The sequence below is a fragment of the Hermetia illucens genome, chromosome 6 (assembly GCF_905115235.1).
Source record: "Hermetia illucens chromosome 6, iHerIll2.2.curated.20191125, whole genome shotgun sequence".
NCBI classification, from domain to species: Eukaryota; Metazoa; Arthropoda; class Insecta; order Diptera; family Stratiomyidae; genus Hermetia; species Hermetia illucens.
Window position 1 is genome coordinate 9,344,221 of NC_051854.1, and position 21,462 is coordinate 9,365,682.

A 21,462-nucleotide genomic window follows, 5' to 3' on the forward strand; every position below is an offset into this window, starting at 1 on the left:
TCCATTCTCCGTGCTTTCGGTTGACCCATTTCTCGATACATGGGATCAATGTATGGGTCCACCGGCCCTTGTCGGAGTTATCCCATCGTTGCTGCCACTTGCCACACAACTCTCTCCTGATGGCTTTTCGGAAAGCCGCATTCACCTCGGCTGGATTTGCCTTCCGTTTTTCGTAGAGCCAGTGTGTCTCGCCCGCTAGAAGATCTATAGGGATCATTCCTGCGATGACACACTGCCTCCGTCGACGCCGTCCTAAACGCGCTGTACACCCGCGCAATTGGCCGGTATGCCTAACCTATCTTCCTCCGGTTGACAGCGTGGTTCAACGCTCCCGCCCAGACAGGGGCCGCGTATAGCAGAATCGACCTCACCACTTCCGCGATGAGTAGCCTGCGACTATACTTCGGCCCTCCCACGTTAGGCATCATCCTTGCAAGGGATGAGCTGGCATTTGCTGCCTTCTCTCGCGCATAATCCAAGTGTCCCTTGAAACTCAGCTTAGCATCGATCATCACCCCCAGGTATTTGACAACCCATTTTGAGACGACCTCACGATTACCAACCCGGATGGTAACCGTGTTCTTCTTCCTACAGTTGGTAATGAGGACCGCCTCCGTCTTTTCGTCCGTCAGGTCTAGCTTGGCCATTCGTGATCATGACTTGATGGTATGAATGGCTTCATTTGCATAAAGCTCCACGTCCTCGGGATGCTTTGCAATTGCAACTACCGCTAGGTCGTCCGCAAAACCAATCAGCGTTGTCTCCTCCGGCACGCGAAGGCCAAGCACTCCATCGTACGTTATGTTCCACTGCAGCGGTCCCAATACAGAACCTTGAGGCACACCTGCTGTCACAATGTACTCCTTCGGCCCGTCGTCCATCTCGTACCAGAGAAGTCTGTCCGAAAAGTAATTCTCAATGAGCCGAGCCAAGTAGCTAGGAACACCCAGTTTGGCTAAAGCGCCCTTAATCCAGCCCCAGTTGGCTGAGTTAAAAGCATTTTTGACGTCCAGCGTCATCAGAGCACAGCATTTGCCCATGGCAATTGCATTTCGAGCCAATTCCACGACTTTTGCTACTGCATCGACCGTAGAACGGGCTCGCCGAAACCCATATTGCCGCTCTGAAAGACCACCCACAAGCTCGATGAACGGGAGCAGCCTGTTGTATATCACTCTCTCCAACATCTTCCCCATGGTGTCTAAGAGACAAATAGGGCGATATGAAGAGGGCACGCCGAGTGGTTTTCGGGGCTTCGGTAGCAACACCAGCTTCTGCCTCTTCCACTGGGCGGGAAACACTCCTTCCGCCATGCACGATTCCAATGTGCTTGCGAACCACCTTGGTCTGGCCTTGACCGCCACCTTCAGAGCCCTGCTCGGAATTCCGTCCAATCCCGGAGCCTTGCTGTCCCCAATACGTCTGCAGATTTCCCAAAGTTCCTCTTCGGTAACATTAGGGATCGAGAAGACGTCCTGCTGAGCTGCCAGTTGGGGTTCTCTTTCGTCCAGCTCATGCTGCGGGAAAACAGTTGTAATTATTTGCAACAAGAGGCGTGGGCATGTCACTTGAGGTGATTTTTGCCCGCGGATCTTCTTCATTACAACTTGGTAGGCTGTACCCCACGGATTCGTATAAGCCTCCATGCAGAGCTTCTGGTAGCATTCCCGCTTGCTTCTCCGAATGGCCTTCTTAAGGTTGCTTCGCAGATCCCTGTATTCCTCCTCATGCTGGTGCTCCGGCCTTCCCCTTGTCCTGTGGGAAAGTCTCCTCGCAGCAGATTGATATCTAGGATATATGTGAACACTCTTTGACTCCGACTGTAGATATGACGTTAAACTTTGCAAACGCGTATATTTTAGGTTTATATTCCTATGCAAACATACCTACATAGCTAGCTGAACCCATGTATTGCATGTAGTTTAATAGGCCATTATGCAATGCATAAAGTGCACTTGCGAAGTTAATGTTTCAAGATAAGCGTAAAACTATATTTTGTGGTTGAAACTGAGTATTATGCAATGGCGTACGTAATCAATTTAGCACCCATTCAAATGTGCCATTACAATACCGTCTCTGATATATAGGAGTATGTTTGCATGTGTGACAAGTGCATTCGAGGGTAGATTTATACCTGCTAACATATTTTATTCAGGTACTTCCGGGTTTTATTCTGTTGACCATGAATGAAGCCATGAAGTGAAAACTTTATACTTTGATTAGGATTATATATCTACAGGTTCTCAGATATCAGAGTTTGTATGGAATGCGACGTTACATAAGGGAATAGATACATATATATCCGGGCAATCTACAGATGTTGCCCTTTAGCGCGTGATTAGTTCCGTAAAACTTATTAACAGAGACTACCAGCAAACGCAGTATTATAGCTTGGAATACATAAGATCAGATAGATCAGATAGATGAACAGCGCATCATATATTGTTCCCGGCTGTTATCTTGCCTGCTTATGTCAATTTGCCGGTGATTAATGAAGAGGTACAAGTCGTAAATAGCAAAGCAAACATTATCTACTTAGAATAGCTCCATGCTAAGTACTTAGCACATGCATGCAAGTAAAAACTGCATGTGGTCCATGAAAGATACATTGAACTTGAATTTTATAGCTACACGGAATATGTCACATGTAAAGCCATGCGAGAAACGTGATACTATATTTTCAGAGTATTTTTCACATAAATAAATTTTACGCTTTTTTATTATTTCCTATTTATCGCCTGCACATAAAAATTGTATGGTGGTAGGAAAACATAATGTAACTAGCGAAATTATTCTCCGAACATGGGGTGCATACCACGGAAAATTGAAATACTTTTGATGTAACTATTTTTAGAAAATAGTGCCATGTTGAAAGTAGGATGATGACTAAAACTCCTGAAATAAATAATTAGAATTTAAATATGAAAATCACAAATCTGTACGGTCTACGGCAATACGGCACTGAATGCAACCAGCAATCTCGGCATTTGAAACAACTGTCTATAATCCCTGTTAAGAATATAATCAACTCATGCCAATGGAGCGAATAACCCATAAACTATGACAACAACAAACTTCATATTCTATGTAATCAAAAGTAGTTAGTGGAAATGAGCTGAGAAAATTTACTGCAGTTGCCGCATTAATCAGACCTTGAACCTTTAGATAATTATTTTCTATTGACCAAGTAATCAAACTTCTGCGGATAGGGAATTGTCGCCTTTGAAATAATTAACAATTAGCTTCGTTCTTGGTGTCACGTTGTTGATCACCTCATGCTAGGATAACCAACTCTATGTAAGGATAAATTAAACTTAATGCCTGAGATTCTGGCGGAGGGAACTGTTGAAGGACTATTTCCATCATCAACGGTGCAACAACCAGCATCCAGTCTAGGCCTGCCTTAGTAATGAACGCGCTTCCTAACCTCTTCCTCCTTAACTGTAGAAAACACATCTCCCTCTCCCTGAGTATAATCTACAACAAAAGTTTAGATGAATGTTACTTTCCCCGTCTTTGGAAAAAGGCCCCTATCATCCCTATCCTCAAGAGCGGAGACCATTCTTTTGCTGTGAACTATCGCCTCATTTATCTTCTCTCCTCTTGCTCCAAAATCCTCGAAAGATACGTCAACGACTGGTTGAACGCGCACTTCGGTCACCTCATTGTCAAAGAGCAGTAAGGTTTCGTGAAACATAGATCTACGGCTTCAAACTTTCTGGTCTTTACCAACTTCGTTGCTAAATGCTTGAATTCACGACAGGAGGTACATGCTATTTATACCGAATTCTCCAAAGCCTTTGATACCGTTGAACATAATATTCTCCTCTTTAAACTTTCATTACTAGACTTCCCTCCCTCAGTCATCTCCTGGCTTTCCTTCTATCTCTCATACCGTTCCTGCAAAGTTTCTTCTCATGGTAACTCATCTCGTTTCTTCTCTCCTTCCTTTGGTGTTCCACAAGGCTCTATACTTGGCCCGCTAGTCTTCCTGTTTTTTGTCAATGACCTCGCCTCCATCCTCACCTGCCCGTATCTGCTTTCCGCAAATGACCTTAAATTGTTGGCCTCTGTTTCGTCTCCATTGGATTGTGCTCTCTTACAATCCAACCTTGATAATTTAGCCCGTTGGTGTTCGGTCAACAAGCTAACACTGAATGTCAACAAATGCCACTGGATGTGCTATTCGCTTAAACCCTCCCCAACATCCTTTTCCTATTGTTTCAGTGGACAACCCCTTTCACTACTGACCTCCTTCAAAGACCTGGGTGTAATATTCGACGACAAACTTCGTTTCAATTCCCACTTCGTTGACATCATCAATAGAGCTTCCAAAATGTCTGGTTTTATCCTACGTTCCTCCTCCGACTTTACCTCAATCCAACCCTCCTTAACACTCTTCAATCCTCTTGTCAGAGACATCCTTGAATATTGGTGTGTAGTCTGGTCCCCCTTCCGCATTCGTGACTGCCGCGCTCTGGAAGCTGTACAACGCAAATTCACCCGGACCCTATTTTACAAGAAGAACCTTCCACGGATTGATTATCCGTCACGACTCCGCACCCTCAATCTCCCTTCCCTATAGCAACCCCGTATCTTCCTTGATATGTGTACTCTTTTCAAACTCTGCAATTGTCTGATAGATTTCTCCGCTAACTCGGATATTACTTTTCGTATCGCTTCGTCTCATAACACACTTAGTGTGGACATTTTTGATGTACCCTTCGCGGAGCTCGAGATTTACTTCCACTCTCCGATCCCAAGGCCTACAACGCCCTACAGCTTGGGTCCTTTGACTCTATTTCCTTCCTTCATCATCATCACCAACGGGGCAACAACCGGTATCCGGTCTAGGCCTGCCTTAATAAGGAACTCCAGACATCCCGGTTTTTCGCCGAGGTCCAACAGTTCGATATCCCTAAAAGCTGTCTGGCGTCCTGGCCTACGCCATCGCTCCATCTTAGGCAGAGTTTGCCTCCTCTTCTTTTTCTACCATAGATATTGCCCTTATAGACTTTTGGGGTTGAATCATCCTCATCCATACGGATTGGATGAGCCGCCTACCGCAACCTATTTTGTCAGATTTTATCCACAAACTGACGGTCATGGTATCGCTCATAGATTTCGTCGTTATGTAGGCTACGGAATCGTCCATCCTCATGCTGCTTTTATCTGATCTTGCACATTGGCCAGAGTCAGCCTAGTCGGTCTTATCAAGGTGGTGCAACTGATGGTCATATTCCAGCAGTTTTTCTATCGCTTGTCACAGAGAGAAAATGTGATCTGTTGCTGATTTGCCTGGAGTGAAGCCTCTTTGGTATGGATCAATGATGTTCTGGGCGTATGGAGTTATCCGGCCTAGCAAGATAGGGGGAATATGGGGAATATGTATGGGACAGATAATGCTTCATTGAAAATCGTGAGGCATTGATTCGCTGTCCCACACCTTGAGCATCAGTTGATGAACCGCTTGGTTTAATTGGTCACCTCCATATTTAACCAATTCGGCTGTAATTTCATCGGTTCCTGGCGATTTATGACTTTTAAGCCGATGACTTGCACGGATTGTTTCTTCGCTTGGTGGTGGTAGTATTTGTCGTCGTCTTCAGTTCTCGGGACCACCAACTCGCCGATATTTTGGTTGTTGAGCAGTTCACCATCGCTCCAATATGCCCATTCTGCCGGAAATCAGAATTCCCTCTTTGTCTTGGCAGGATGAGCATCGGGGTGTATAAGGGTTCCTTCGCTGACTAATTGGTCAAACTTCCGCACCTGGTGCGTTTCTCCCGGCACTCTTCGAGTTCACAACCAACAGGGGTTCTCCTTGGCTTTCTTTTTCTGTCTGTGAAGTTTCTCTTCTCCGCTCATTAGAGTTCTTGGTAGGTCTCTGCGCGTGGCCCCGGTTTTTTGAGAATGCAACATTATTCGCTATGCAGGATTCTTTCGTTCCATTGCTAGGTTACATTCATCATCGAATCAGCTGTTCCGAATATTCTTGCGGCTGGGGCCAAGTATATTTGTGGCCGTATCAATGATAACGCTCTTCAGGTGGTTGTGAAGATCATTTATTGATGCTTCAGTTCCAGGACATCTATTACTGCGGTTATTGCGGTATCCATCTCCTCCTTATAGATGTCTTCCTGCTTTTTTTGTGGATGTTCAATATTCACTCCCATTTGGTTGTCAGAGAGGATTGTAGGCGGTGTTGCAATTCGAGCTCGGAGCGGTATGCCAATGAGATAGTGATCCGAGTCTATATTGGCCCCCTATATGTTCTGACATTCATCAAGGCTGAGAGGCGTTCGATCAACACGTGGTCAATTTGGTTGAAAGTGGTTCCGTCTGGAGAGACCGCTGGACCGCTTTCCGCGCAAACCAGGTACTTCCAACAACAATTTCGCCCGTTAACATTTGCATCCTTCTGGAAGCTATGGGAGTCGACGTATCGCCTGAATACAGGCTCCGCCCTTACTTGGCTGTCCCAAGTATGATTTTGGTATCATTCGTTCTACTGTCTCGTAGTAGGTATCCTTCTCCGACTCTGCAGTCTCCTCTGTGGGGATGTGAACGTTAATGAGGCTTATATTTCTAAATTTCGCAAACGCCGAGTGTGTAGCCTTTCGCTTATGTTTTGAAAGCTGTTAACGACAGAATGAAAATTAGAGGAAATGATCCGAGAAACTCTGCCGCACTCTCCGCATTAATCAGGCGTTGAACTTTTTGATTATTATTTGTTGTTGATCTAGTAATCAATTTTTTTGTAGATAGTAAATAGCCTCCTTTGAAATTGTTGTAAGATAGTTGAAGGAGGGATGGCTGTTTTAATATAGATTTAATTGAGCGAAGTGTTGAAGAACTATTAGATCGATTTTGAGCTAGCTCTCATGTTGGCATGCCAACAGTAAAGTCCACAAAAAGAGCACTTGCCCGTGGATAGTTCATAAGAGAAGGGCGGTTAACGAAGGCAAGTTAGTTTAGTTTAGGGGTGCGAGCCGCAGCTCCAAAAACTCAAGCCTTTGGTTAGGTCCATTGTACTATCCCCGAAAATAGGCTATTCAACGGGCTCCCGCTTGCCACGTTCGCAGGTTTTTGCGAATCTGAGAAAATTCTTCAGAGGCAAATAGTGCCTAAATTTTTCGTTGAAGAAATCTTTACCGATATATCCTCCTCTGAGATCAGAGGAGGCCCCGCAGCCGCTATGAAGTCGCATCCTGTTTCACACATTGGATGCATATTTTTTCCATCGGGTAACTTAAGCAGCAGTATCCTGTTAAAAGCCCTGCTGAGGTTTTTACATCCTACTTCTTAGCAGCATGAATACGCGACCAGTGTCTCATCAAAAGCTCGACCAGAGTTCTTGCGTTCTGAAAGGAGAACAAATGCGTCAGCCACGCCTGATGTTTGCATTCGGCATAGTATATATATGTATGGTTGTCATTAACCCCTTGGTGAGGTATAGCGCGTCAACCACACCTACGCGCCATTCCTCGTGGTTACTTGAAATGTACTTTAGCTCCCCCCACGAATTCCCTACACGCTCACACTCTACTTCAAAGTCCATGACCCGGCGAGAGAGCAAGCAGATATCATCAGTGTAGTAAAGGTGTTTGAGGAAAGTGGTCATCGTTCATTGGACTCCTCCACGTCCTCCGGACAAGGCACTATGAAGAACGTCACCGATAACAAGAAGAAATAGTGTTGGTGACAGGATGGAATCCTGGCTGACTTTGCTTTCGATCTCAAAATTCTCCGGGATTTTTTTTCCTCGGTGCAGTACGTGACACTTTGCGTCATCATATGTTGCTCTAATAATAGCTATTAGTTCGTCCGGAATGCCCCTCATGCGTAGAGTAGCGAAGATCTAAACTCCGCGCACTGTTCCAAAATGATTTCCAAGGAGTTGATGTACTCAATGCGGGAGGATCCGGGACGGAAATCAGCCTATTTTTTGTCGATCCAGCTTTCGAGGTGTTCTTCGATTCCAAGATTCCAAGATAATTTTAGCTATTCTCTTTCCGACGGCAGCGAGCACGCAGATACCCCGTCCCAAACCACCTCATTTGTCATTCCCTTCTTTGGGATTTGATGATCGCCCCTTCTTCCACTCTTTAGGAGTCTCGGATTTTCAAGATTTCCATAGAAGTGGAAGTAGTAGATTAGCAACGCTAAATAACTCTGTAGGGAAACTGTCAAGCCCAGCGGCTTTACTTCGTTTGAGCGCATTGATGGTCAAAATGATTTCTCTTCTACTTGGAAGAACAGTCCGTATCCGCATGTTATGGTAACTAGCCATTTCATCCACAAGAGGAGGAACTTCGCTGGATGTGAGACAGTTAAGAATCACGGTGAAGTGTTCTTTCTGTTCAATTGTTCGTCATCGTTGATTAGAAGTCCACCGTTAACGTACTTCACAGGACCACCTGCAAGCTCTTTCATGATGCGGTATACATTCCTGAAACCATTGCAACCTGCGGAATTTTCTACTTCTCTGACCAGCGGAACACCAAATTCTCTCTTGTTACGGCGTACACTACGCTGAATTTCTCGATATTGGAGTTCGAGCGTGTCACGTCCGCCATCACTCGCAGCGACCAGTAGAGCCTTCAACCCCTTCCGTTCATCGATTCGCTTTCCTCGCATTTTTTATGATAGCCCAATACCTATGGATATTATCAGGTGGGTTAGTCAGTATATTCGAAGTGGTCGATGTGATTGCTTGTACGGCATCGGCCAGTTGAAATCCAACTGACCTTATGGTAGGCTCTGTGTTCGAATAATGTGCAACCAATGACGAGGCGTTAGAAGTTGCAGAAGTCCACAAACCACTCATCATTATCGTTGCGGTCACCAAGACCATGTTTCTCTATCACATGTCCGAGCAAGATGTTGTCAGATACTGCGTTGGCATTTAGATCACCCATTACGATCACAATATCATCTTCAAGAAGTCTCCCCTGAGTTGCGTTTAATTGCTCGTAGAAGCATCCATCCCCACTAGATCGGAAGTCTCTGTTGGTGCGTAATATTGTACAATTGTGATGTTCCTTTATCTGGATCGGAATCTTGAAGTTAGAAGTCTGTCTGAAACCGGCTCCTATACGTGGCAAGAGGGAGAGTGGTACTCACCAGAGTTTCATCATCTTACTTCGCTTAAGCCTAGAATGCCAAGTTTATATCGCTGGAATTTTCGCTCCAATTGGAGAAAGCGAGAATTATTGAGGAGTGTGTGCACATTCCAGAAATCAAGCATACTTTGTTGTCAATAGCCGAAGGTCGTTGCCGTGATATATATAATATTTACCGAAAATGTGGACCCAGGGCATCCATTCTCTTGATTACTAGTTCAAGCTCGTTAAGAAGACCTTATGCTCTTCTTTAGAGGGTTTGGAGTCTCTTTGTACTAATTCCTTATGCCACCTGAATTAGGCTGGGTTGAAGAGTACCCTTATCGTTCTCCTCTATTTCGCCAAAGCCGAGTTCCACCATGAGTGCACAGCTGTCTTCGAAAGCTTCTGTCATGCGTTGTGATCATCTGGAATGTTTTCTTCAATTCCAGTAATGGGTTGGATGCCCTCTATTTGATTGTACCCCGGGCGCTTAGTTCCATTTTGTACGTCAAACAATTTGTCTTCCGTGGATTTCAAAATAGAGGTGTTGGAGGTGGATCTATGCCCATTAGGAAATCAAAGGACATGTGATCCGAACGTGTAATATCTTTTGATACTCTCCACTCTGCGACAAGAGCTGCAATATCTGGCTATGTTACTATGATTTCGATGAACTTTCGCTTGACTACGTTGAAGAAAGTGGGTTCATTACTCAAATTGCGGATCTTCAATTCGGTTCCTACCAGATACTGTATAATTTCAATCCTCTCGTCATGGAGGAGGTAACCAGACCTTGGAAGATTCTCCTTATCTCCCTATTGACTTTTTATGGTGAGTTTCGCCGAAATGATATCGCTATTACATAGGTATTTAACGAAAATACTCTGGAGGTCTTTTAGATTACCATGACGGAGCGGGGTCTTCCATTGGTATACAACAGGTCAGCATGTTAGACCCCTGACTTTCTCACCAACAACTCATGGTTCTTGTATCTTCTTTTTCTTCAGCCTTTGTCCCGTTCACAAGCGGGGTCGGCTCGTCTTGATCGGCTTCGCCATTTGGTTTTATCGAATGCCTGATCTGGGTGCAATCTCGAGGCTTTCAAATCCCCATCCAGCGTATCAAGCCACCGTTGCTTAGGTCTGCCTTTTGGTCGTTTACCATCGACTTCGATGTTCAGACCAATCTTGGCAAGTGAATTCTCGTTTGCACGAATTGCGTGACCATACCATCGAAGACGCCTCTCTCGCAACTTTTCCACGATCGGTGCAACCCCATAACGATCGCGGATATCCTCATTTCGGATGTGATCTAAACGTGTGACGCCACTAGTCCAACGTAGCATCTTCTTCTCCATTACCGCAAGACGCCGTTCATTGTCTTTTATGGTTGGCCAACACTCCGAACCATAGAGAGCGGCTGGACGGACGACATTGCGGTAAATTTTAGATTTGAGACGTTCGTTGATACGTCGATCACAAAGAACACCAGTTGTGGAACGCCACTTCATCCAGGTTGCGTTAATGCGTGAAGCAATTTCATAACGCAGTTCTGCATTTGCTGATAGCGTTGACCCGAGGTATTTAAATCGCTCAGTTCTGGGCAGATCACTGCCGCTGACAGTGATTGTGCCTGTTTCATGGGAATCGGTCGTCAAAAATTCAGTTTTGTTTAAATTCAATCTGAGACCGTGTTGCATGAGGCGATCATTCCATTTTTGAACAAGTTGCTCGAGATCATTTTTGCTATCAGATGCTAGGAAAACATCATCTGCATAAAGCAGTGTGTAGGGCGCTGGACGGTGGATATCCCGTGTGATGGTGTCCATAACAAGGACAAAGAGGAGTGGTGAGAGGGCACTTCCTTGATGAACTCCAACAGAGACCCGAAGCGGTTTTGATACACCCGCCATACTTCGAACTTTACTTTTCGGATCGTGGTAGAGCAATTGAACCCAGCGCACGAGTTCTTCTGGCACGAAGTGTTGTCGTAAAGCATACCAGATGAGTTCGTGTGGTACACGGTCAAACGCTTTCTCTAGATCCAGAAAGGCAATGTAAAGAGGACGATGCTTCTCACGGTGTTTCTCTATGAGTAACCGCGCAGCGTGTATTGCGTCAGTAGTTCCGCAGTTCTTGACAAATCCGGCTTGATTCACGGTTATTTCAACGATTTCGCGAATACGGTTGTCAAGAATGCGTTCAAAAATCTTGATGGTATGGGAAAGTAACCGGATCGGACGGTAATTTGAACATTCTGCTGGGCTACCTTTCTTTTTCCATATTGGAACAGTGGTACTTTCTTGCCAGTCAGATGGTGTTCTTCCTTCCTGATTAACCCGGTTAAAGAATTCACTGAGCCACAGTGTTGGGTCCCAGCTCTTCGCTTTCCAGAGCTCAGATGCGATGTCGTCAGGTCCTGTTGCTTTCCCCGATTTCATTTGTTTTATTGCCTCCTCGACTTCAGTTGCGCTGACTGGTGGAACTGCTCCAAATGTCGGCAATGATTGTGGAAGTGGAGGATGATGAGCAAATTCTTCATGGTTCTTGTATGAAGCACATAAATGTCTTGCAGCTGTTGATCTGACGACTGATAATTGCTGTGGCCGCTTTACAATGCTGCAAATTTATTTGAGAAATATGGCACCTCAACTACGCTTCGATCGTGGCTCAAAGACCTGTTCCAAGGATAGTCGTACATTCTCCCACATGTCGTTAAGGGAGGAGCAGTACTGCCTGAGCCACTGGTTCATGCTTTCGTCGGAAAAGTTTAACTGTAATATTTTATGCCTTGCGAGGAAGCAGTCCTTACAGCTAGGAGGAGTTTAATTCTAAGCTGTTCGCTATGGTCTCTATCGTAATCAAACAGCCTTGGTTGCAATCGAAGACTCAGCCTTTGCCAGCCGAGCTCTCTTTTCTATCTTTTGAAGAGTTGTCACTTCGGTTTGCCCTTAGCTGCAGGTGCCCCGCACCCTCGTTTCCTCACAACCTGGATTAAGTAGCATTCCACTTGATCTCGGCAGAGATAAGAGATATCGATATTTAAAACTTCGTTTCCGGACTTTGCAGATGTTATTGCCACATTTTTTTCGGAAGCCTTTCCCGCGTGTTTGCTTCTAGTAGACTTGTGGATACAATACGGAAACTAGAGTTAAGTAAAAGATAATAAATTAGTATCGCTTCAGTGTCGTCTGCCTTGTCGTCCCTTAGGATACTCCGTGTTAGACGACTATTAAAGATAGTGAATGGCGGCTAAGCTTAATGGAGACAAAGACGTTGTAGCAATGGTTTAACCAGATTCGGAATGAGGACCTCTGTGATCGATATGGGGTTGCACCAATCGTGAAAAAATTGCGAAAGTGGTGTCTTGGATGGTATGGGCATGCAATTGATGCTGACGAGAACGCACTTGCCAAAATTGGTCTGAACACGAAGTCGATGGAGAATGATCAAAAGGCCGCTCGAAAAAAGGATGGCTGGATACGCTAGATGGTGATTTGAGAGTCTCACGACTCCATCTAAATCAGCTCTTTGACCGAGCAGAATGGTGTAATCAATTAAGACGAGCCGGACCCACTTCTAAACGGGGCAAAAACTGGAAAAAAGAAGAAGAGATCCGTTTGCATCAAAGTGCAAGTCCTACGGAAGAATCATTTGACGTTTGATGTGGGCGGCAAACGCCAATTGACATATTCTTGTTAAGCTTCATCTTCAATTGATGGCACCAAAAAAGATGAAATATTATTATGTGTTCGGTGGTTCTCTTAAGACAGCCCTTAATTTTGCAGTTCTTTCAAGATTAATTGTTGTGGGCGGTACTTAACGTATGTCTTTGGGATAATTTATATCTTTAGAAATCGTAGTTCAGTATTCATAGTTTAATTATACTTTAATCATATATCTGAAAGTTCCCCTTTAATATTGAATATTAGCATCAATAGCTGGGATGATTTATGGAGGTGTGGTCGAACTTTTCTTTGTTGTTGTCATATAATCAATAGTCAATCCGTCAATTGTTTATTTCAGCATTTCTAATTATACATATATTGTGTATTCTGCTTTTCAATTTGCAAAGAGAGTAAATATTTTTACTGCTTACCGCATCTTTATTCATATTTAGATGTCTGAGTTAATTAGTTACCCAAATGGACCTACTATTTATAACTCATAATTGAGGAAAATAATTTATAAATCAAATGGTTATAATGTCTGTTTCCTATAATTTTATGAAAAGGAGAGGAGATTCGCTGCTTGTATCACTTCTAAGTTCGCTTTTATTGAACCTCTTTCGGTGGTGCAGATAAAATGTGCAATAATGTTAAAGTTCCAAAGTTAAGTAGGATTTTATCCGAAAGTTCGGTTCTGAGGAAGATTTCAAAGAATTTTTTTTGTTGAGATGCTGGGAGTCCCGAGTCCGCAACCCCTTGATGATGGACCGGACCCATTGGGAACTTAGTTCTCTTGTGGTTCACGGACTTCCTTTTTGGGTTAAACATCCAAGTTTATCAAAAATCTTGACTGAAGGTTTCGTCTAGGGCAGAGGCAACTCATCAGACGCTGCCTCACCTCTCCCCCGGGAGCAACGTGATCAAAAAGTAGCGACAGGTGGTAATCGCTCTATTTATATATAATCGCAAACACGACATGAGTGCGAATCATATTGAAGTGAAATCCGTCCTAAGCACAAACCTAGACCAGGCCGAAGTGAATTTTTTTGTTGAGGATGCTAGGAGTCCTGAGTCCACATCCACTGGATGACGGACCGGACCCCTTGGGAAGCAAGTTACTTCCTCGCTTGTGGTTTACGGATTCCTCTTTTTGAGTTAAACATCCAAGTTTATCAAAAATTTCGACTGAAGTTTTCGTGCAGGGCAGAGGCAACTCATCAGACGCAGCCTCACCTCTGCCCTGGGAGCAGCGTAGCGACAGGTGGTAATCGCTCCATTTTTTGCATGAAACTATCAGGATTCATGTAGCCTCCACATCCTCCCATTCTCTAGAGCTCCTCGGAAGCCGCGTAACTTTTGGCGAACACAGATGTCAACGTTAATAGCTTTGTTAGCACAAGGTAGGTTTCAGGACGTCGGAAAAAGTTGAGCTTGGTTGACTATTGACGTTGGTGATGAAAGTGCCGCCGTTAAAGTGGCGAATAACCTTGTTTGGACTGGTGTAGGGTTACTGCAGTGACTTCCACATTGAGCCGACACGTTTGTTTATATCTAAGTATGTCAGTACCTCCTTGAAAATTAAGGGCTTCTGCATAGTGACATGCCTGGAAGCTGAAGTTAGTTTAATACATCGAATTAGATGAAGTAGACCTTCTACAAATGACAAAGGACTGGCATATTTAATGCCCGATGGAGAAAAGATCTCGCCTGGACACCGAAATATTGTGTAAAAGCTGGGGCGTCCTCAGAGTCTTTTTTGAAGACTGTTCCAAGCCAGGGTATATGCTAGTTTCATATGAGTATGGCCTTGAATATTCGAAGGAAATTGCCGATGCTGCCATTTAACTGGGGATGATACGGAGTTGTACGCGGTCCAATTAAATGTAAAGATGAGCGGTGAGTAGAAGAACCAACGTCGTAGATAACGGTTCAAGCTCGGTGAGCAGACAGTGGGGTAGCAAGCAGTTACTTGAAAACCTCATCATCATCAACGGCGCAACAACCGGTATCCGGTCTAGGCCTGTCTTAATAAGGAACTCCAGACATCTCGGTTTTGCGCCGAGGTCCACCAATTTTATATCCTTTAAAGCTGTCTGGCGTCCTGGCCTACCCCATCGCTCCATTTCAGCCAGGGTCTGCCTCGTCTTCTTTTTCCATAGATATTGTCCTTATAGACTTTCCGGGCTGTATCATCCTCATCCATACGGACTAAGTGACTCGCTCACCGTAACCTATTGAGCCGGATTTTATCCACAACCAGACGGTTATGGTATCGCTTGTAGATTTTGTCGTTATTTAGGCTACGGAATCGTCCATCCTTATGTAGGGGGCCAGAGATTCTTCGAAGGATTCTTCTCTCGAATGCGGCCAAGAGTTCGCAATTCTTCTTGCTAAGAACTCAAGTCTCCGAGGAATACATGAGGACTGGCAAGATTATGGGTTTGTACAGTAAGAGCTTTGACCCTATGGTGAGAGAGTTTCGAGCGGAACAGGTTTTGTAAGCTGAAATAGGCTCTGCTGGCTACCAACAACCGTGCGAGGATTTCGTCATCGTAGCTGTTATCGGTTGATTGAACCCCTGTAGCGGTTTCATTAGGTCAATGTTTTTCTGGTCGATCTGAGAAATTTATGCACCGAAGTTTTCCAGAGTGCAGCGGTTATTATGACGCATTTTGGAGTGTTGGTATGATTGGCAATGCTGTGTATTTGTTGATGATGAAATGTGTAGCAATGGCGCATGTGGGCGCGTCGTACACGTCTTTTATATATTTTATCGACTGTTAACGTTCTCTACATACTAGATGGTGCTGTAATATATAAGGCAACTGGCGGGTCTATGTAACGAGGGTTTGTCCTAGCGTTGTTGATCATGGTAGACCAGAGACTGATTGTCGGTGAAAACGTTGAAAAGAACTGCTTGGTTGCAGTGAAAACGACGAATAGCTCCCGGTCATGGTCACTGGAATCCCAGTGGGTAGGTCATTCGGGGAAACTCTCACTTAAGAGCAGCGACGATTTGCGTATTGGATCCGCCTTTTCTTGGGACGAGCAGGGTTTTTCGCTACAGAGACGAAGCTTTAGTATCATCGGCGAGCGCTGCTTGGCTTTTTCTGCTTTGTCTGCCCACGCTAAATTGATCTTTTTGCCCATGGAAGGCTACCCTTTAAAAAAGCCATTTTGGGGGATTAGCATATCAGCACTCCTTAGAATGCCGCGGAATAAAATTTGAATTTTGTTTTAGGATTGTTAAAATTACGAGTCCACCATCCACTTGATGGACTATCCGATCAATTGGAAGAAAACTTTCTGCCGTTTTTTTTGGTCGTCGGGCCCATATATGGACACACTTTTTTTTAAAAAAAAGTAACTTGCTGTTTCATCCAAGCCAGAAGCAGCTCATTACTCCCCCACTTCTGACCTAGCAGCAGCGTGACCGAAATGGTTACTAAGTGTTATCCATATCTAAACCAATTATCCATATCTAAACCGAATTATTTTGGTTCTATTGTGGGAATTTCTGCTAACTGCAATTAATAGGCAGGATCACAGGGAGTTACGTGTCGTGTTAAACTTATTTGAAACAGGATTTCGGCTATGCAAAGATGGTATACTGTACGACGAGCTATTAATTCCAGGCATGCACTTGGGCTGTTCCTATCAACCAATGGTTGAAGAGCTGCTCGCATCATTCCTTTCCAACTTTCTGTCTTTTTGGACAGTGGAATTGGGTTAATAGGTGTACTCTTTCTGTCCTTTCGAAAGTATCGCAATAACCGACAACCGCCTATTTTAACTTAGTCTAAGACAACATATTATGTTGTGATTGTTGATTATACAAGAATTTGGCTTCTCCTCAAATAAACCATTAAATTTTATAAAGCACCCCATTCCGCACGCGATCTAAAGCATTTTTATCTGAATCAAGTCCTCTATCTAAACTGCCTTAAATAGAAAGTTCTCGATTTGATTTCGCGACTTTAACTAGGCCCAGGTTGCAAATTTAAAATTTAAATGAAATTGTTTGAATTAATTTTGAACCTTTTCAACTTCTTCCAGATTCCTCTCTTCAATGGTAGTCTGTGGAATTTCGGAAAGGGCAGCGAATCGATTTGAATTTATTCCGAGAGTGTAAATTCTTTTACTAAAGTTACGCATATTGAACTATAGAAAATTTGTGAGTTTTATAGAGATTTTGATAGCTCGGAAAGTTCTAGCAAGATATTATATAATTTATTGAAAAAGGTCGATTGAAGTGCTAGCAAGGTATTAAAGGATTTATTGAGAAAGTCGATTAAACGGATTAAAGATAACCAAACTAACACCACAAGGGTCCATCATAATACAACCAAAGTCAAAGTGGTCCATAATGAGTGTAGTGGACCCGACATAAAAAAATTAAATTTTCCTCAAATAAGTTTAGTTTCTTCCGGTTATTGTTGGCGGATAGTGGAATTCTGTGTGAGAATACGAGTCCTTAGTGAAAGTTGTAAGCTAAATTATGTCTGCACCACAAGTTGAAAGGACAAATCCCAATATTGAGTATAATAATGTGCGACCGATTAATGGTGAACGCCACACTGTGCATTGGTTTCGAAAAGGATTGAGATTGCACGATAATCCAGCGTTACGAGAAGGACTTATTGGCGCGACAACCTTTCGATGTGTTTTTGTCATTGATCCTTGGTTTGCTGGAAGTTCAAACGTTGGAATAAATAAGTGGAGGTGAGTATTTCCTTTTATTTATGTTTATCCTTTTTCATAGTGAGATTTGTGTTTTGTGAAAGTAGCTTCAGATCCGTACCCTACTTTTGTGCGTATAAGATGCGCATTATTTGGTTGAAAAATTATATAAGAATATTTATCCTTTTTTCGTCTCTTTTATGCTATGTGCAAAATGAAATCTGGTTAAAATCAATCCTGATTCCTGATCCTGATTATCTGTGTTTATTTTTTCCCTGGAAATAGGAGTCTTCCAAAATACACTGACCTATATGCAACCAGCCTGCAGGATTTACCCATACTAAAATTTGTTCCTTGAACTTCCACAATATATTATGTTGCGTGGTATACTTAGGTCTATCTAACTCTTGTCTCACGCACTCAATGGACGAGTGCGTCTTCCTCCTTCCATGGCATGTACTATTTCTTCTGCTGTTAGCATCCTACCCTATGATCTCTCTAGACTCTTTCTTTTATATATTCATTCGGTTAATGAGAGAAAACATGTCCTGAGATCCTGAGTCCGTACCCACTTGATGACCGACCGGAAAAAAGGTGCATGTAATCGGAACAATTAAAACACATTTTCAGGAGAGATTCCTGATACCCTCTTACAATTAATTACCCTTGAAGTACGAACCTCGAAAAAATAAGCAAAAATACGATCCGCAAAGCGGCCTACAAAATGCTTCGGCTCAGTAAACCTGGTAAGAGGTTTATTAATCGACATACTTGGTTTTGAAATGACAAGGCCCAAATAAAGATACGTGAACAGTATTTTATTACCGACCAACATTTGCACCGATTCCACCTGTCAGTGCTACTGAATGAAATCGGGGAAAGCAAGAGGACCTGACGACATTATAGTTGAGCTCTGGAAAGCGAAGAGTTGGGACCTAACCTTGTGGCTCAGTGAGGTCTTCAATCGGGTTGTCGAAGAGGATAGAACACCATCTAACTGGCAAGAAAGCACAACCGTCTCAATATGTTATCGTTCTTATAAAGGGTTAATCAGGTTTCCAACATCTTCACTTTTCAATATTGAGATTTTGTTGTTCATTGGTTGATTGATTACCCCTTTTCCTTTTGAATACAAACTCTTCAATTGTGCTGGGCACCTTTTGAAAATGAAGTTTTTTGATTAATTTTTTATTGAATTCCCCCGCGTTTTTAAAAAAATCTGGTTTGACGACACCCTTGTGTCAACATGGAAGATTGCATTTGTACATAAAAGTTGCACTGAAAGGCAATGCTACTTCGGGCTAATAAACCAGAACATTGTCAGTACAAATTTGGCTGTAAGAATACCTTCCTTCGTGGATTGCTTTAACACGTTTAGGTCTCAAGTATCGTATAGATAAGTTGGGTAATATGGCTTCAAACTTCATTTTTAGGGGGGTGGAAGAACAAATCAGACTTATTTTAGTCTGCTGCTGCTAAAGGTGTGAAGACTCTCCTGTCGGGTGGTTAACTTCGTGATAGGGTCAGTTGGAGTCTCTACTCTGTAGAGGCCCTTAAACTAAAAAAAGGTGGGCTGAGGGGGTAAGACCCGTCCTGAAATTTGCTTCTTCAACAATTTTTATGTCCAAATAATTCGGCTGCCTCCTTGAGGCGATGTCTTGGCCTCACCAGTCTCACCGCCTCCAGAAGAACTCTGCTGACAGCGAGAGAATTTTTTAATGGCTGGCTATCAGGTCGTCTCTAACGAATTAACTGCAGTGTTTAATAAATTTCGTACAATCATAGATAACATTGTTGCTGACAGAACCCCTAACATTTGCAAATATTTCAACATTTTAAACCCATACGTGGGGGGGAGGTCTCATACGACAGGGCCGACTCCTCTCTTCCTGCAGTGAGGAGGAAGCTTACAAATGTGGGAAGTTATAGGTTTCACAATCCTGGTAGCCGATGGTTTGGTTCACCTCGTGACTTCCGGATGTGTTGTTTATTGAAAGCTCAAACCGCTCTGTTACCTGTTCAGGACATCCGACATCCCACAGGGTCGGTTTACTCATTCGAGGTTCTCGTTGTCGCAAGTCATAAAACTATCAGGTGATACAAAAGTCGACAAAATTATCAACATCATGGATCCCCTCCAAGCCATTAAAGCCTTCACCAGCAAAGCCCCCACCAACTACCTGGCCGCACGGGCGCGGGAGAGAATGAGAAGAGCTCGGCTTAAAAAGGTCTTTATCCTTTAGTATCCTGGGCATAACGGTAACTTTTGTAATGAAAAGGTAAATGTGGCTGTTAAACGATCCACCTCTGCGTTCTCAAATAGATGTCGTACGATGCGCAATTCCATTCGCGCAGAATGGAACGAAGAATACAAACTTAATTCCTTGGATAAATGCCAGTTCTTTCCTGGAATCTTTCATGACATTTCTAGAAAGTCCTGGTTCCAGGAAATATTTTTCCACTAACTTTTCGTATCGCAAAGATTGGGCCGTTGTTTTGCCGGACTATGGCTGGTGTGGGGTAGAAGAAATAAATTATCATATCATCTTGCAGTGTGATAAGCTTTCGAGAGACAGGACTGCTCCAAACTGGACTAAAACTTACAAACCTTTATTAGACTTCCAGGTGGCAGGCGACTGGTTTTAGATGTGGCTAGGTTTATAAGAGAAACTGGAACCAGCCTCTAGTTCCGATTTCATGTTTTCCTTTAGCTTCTGTTTGCACCAGCATGTCCTTTCGGTTATTTTCTCTTGCTTTCGTAGATATATACCGATTCCACTCTGAACAACAATGAAAAAATTCATCTTCCGATCGCTTCTCCCCAGGATGTGGGACCTCTTTAAGGAAGGACTGCATATGAGTAACTTTATCGGCATCTTACTGTAAGCGCTCGCGTCATAGACCTGTCACTTCGTTCACGTCTTGATGGACTACTTTTTAGTCAACATGAATTTTTATTGTTTCATTATAACTAAGTTCTAGAAGGACATAAAGATAGCAGGTTAACGTCAATGCAATTCTGCATTATATGGTTTCACAACAAGGACGTATCGTTCAAAACCCTTGCTGTGGAGTAGAAAAAGATGATTATTCCCAAAATTTAAAAGGAGCAGATATTTCGAGTGCACTAGTAAGTCGCAAATAAGCTTCATTCAGTTAAACCTTTGTATGCATTACAGTGCATCATAGCGGGGGAACTGGGACGGAGGATAACCCCAGCCATCGAGACACAATCCTGGTTGCTTAAGGTAGCGTATAACCACATCTTGAAATTTTCGTCGATGCTCCGATGCATATCAAAATAGGCCCTTTTGGAATTCTGGAAAAGACAGAAGCTTATTGTACTTAGAAAAACAGATAATTCCCTACGGGAGCCTAACTCATATCGTCTGGCTTTACTAAATAAGGTGTTGGAGCGAGTTACAACAGACTTTTACTGGTATAGGAAACTAGGAAAGGGCTATCTGAGCTTCAATTAGGCTTCCATGCGGCGTCAAAACTAAAGTTGGCGTTCCAAAGAAACCTTCTTGGGGATGATTACTCTGGATCATCATGTACAATCGCATATGGGCCATGGAGCTTCTGAAGGAGGTAGTAATTATCGGATTTGGGGCCGTTGCGGTGGGGGGAGGGTGAAAGCATTAGTAGACAATCTGCAAACTAGAAGAAGCTCTGTTAATAAGCAGATATTGTGGGACTGAAACATTTGGAATCACTGTTGGCGATCAAAGAATTCGATCCAATCATCCGATACTTGTGGTCCATTTTAAGCTTAATCTTAAGGCCTATGTTGAGTAAGTGTGCGAGCACGCTTATCCTAATTATCTTCTATCTTAAGGCCACCATCCACCTTTGGTTCGGCCAGTTAGTTACGCCGGAAGAGTCCGTAGAGTACCTGGCTGCCAGCTGAACTGAAAGCACCACTCATGGACCGACAAGCGAAGCTGTATCTTTAGTTCAAATCTGAGCGTTGAAGGTCTTGAAAGACAAATTTGAAATATTTTTGTG

General features: G+C 43.4%; 1 protein-coding gene across 6 annotated transcripts in view; it reads left to right on the top strand.

The window, feature by feature from the left end:
• LOC119659148 (cryptochrome-1-like) overlaps positions 1–21,462 on the top strand; it is a 126,018-nt gene that overhangs the window by 17,255 nt on the left and 87,301 nt on the right. For all 6 annotated transcript variants that reach the window (XR_005250321.1, XR_005250322.1, XR_005250323.1 and 3 more), the window contains one exon: positions 16,831–17,496. Coding sequence is in view for 3 of the 6 variants with exons in the window: in XM_038067092.1 (XP_037923020.1) it covers positions 17,273–17,496 (224 nt within the window). In the remaining 3 variants the exon portion in view is untranslated. The remainder of the gene's footprint in view (positions 1–16,830; positions 17,497–21,462) is intronic.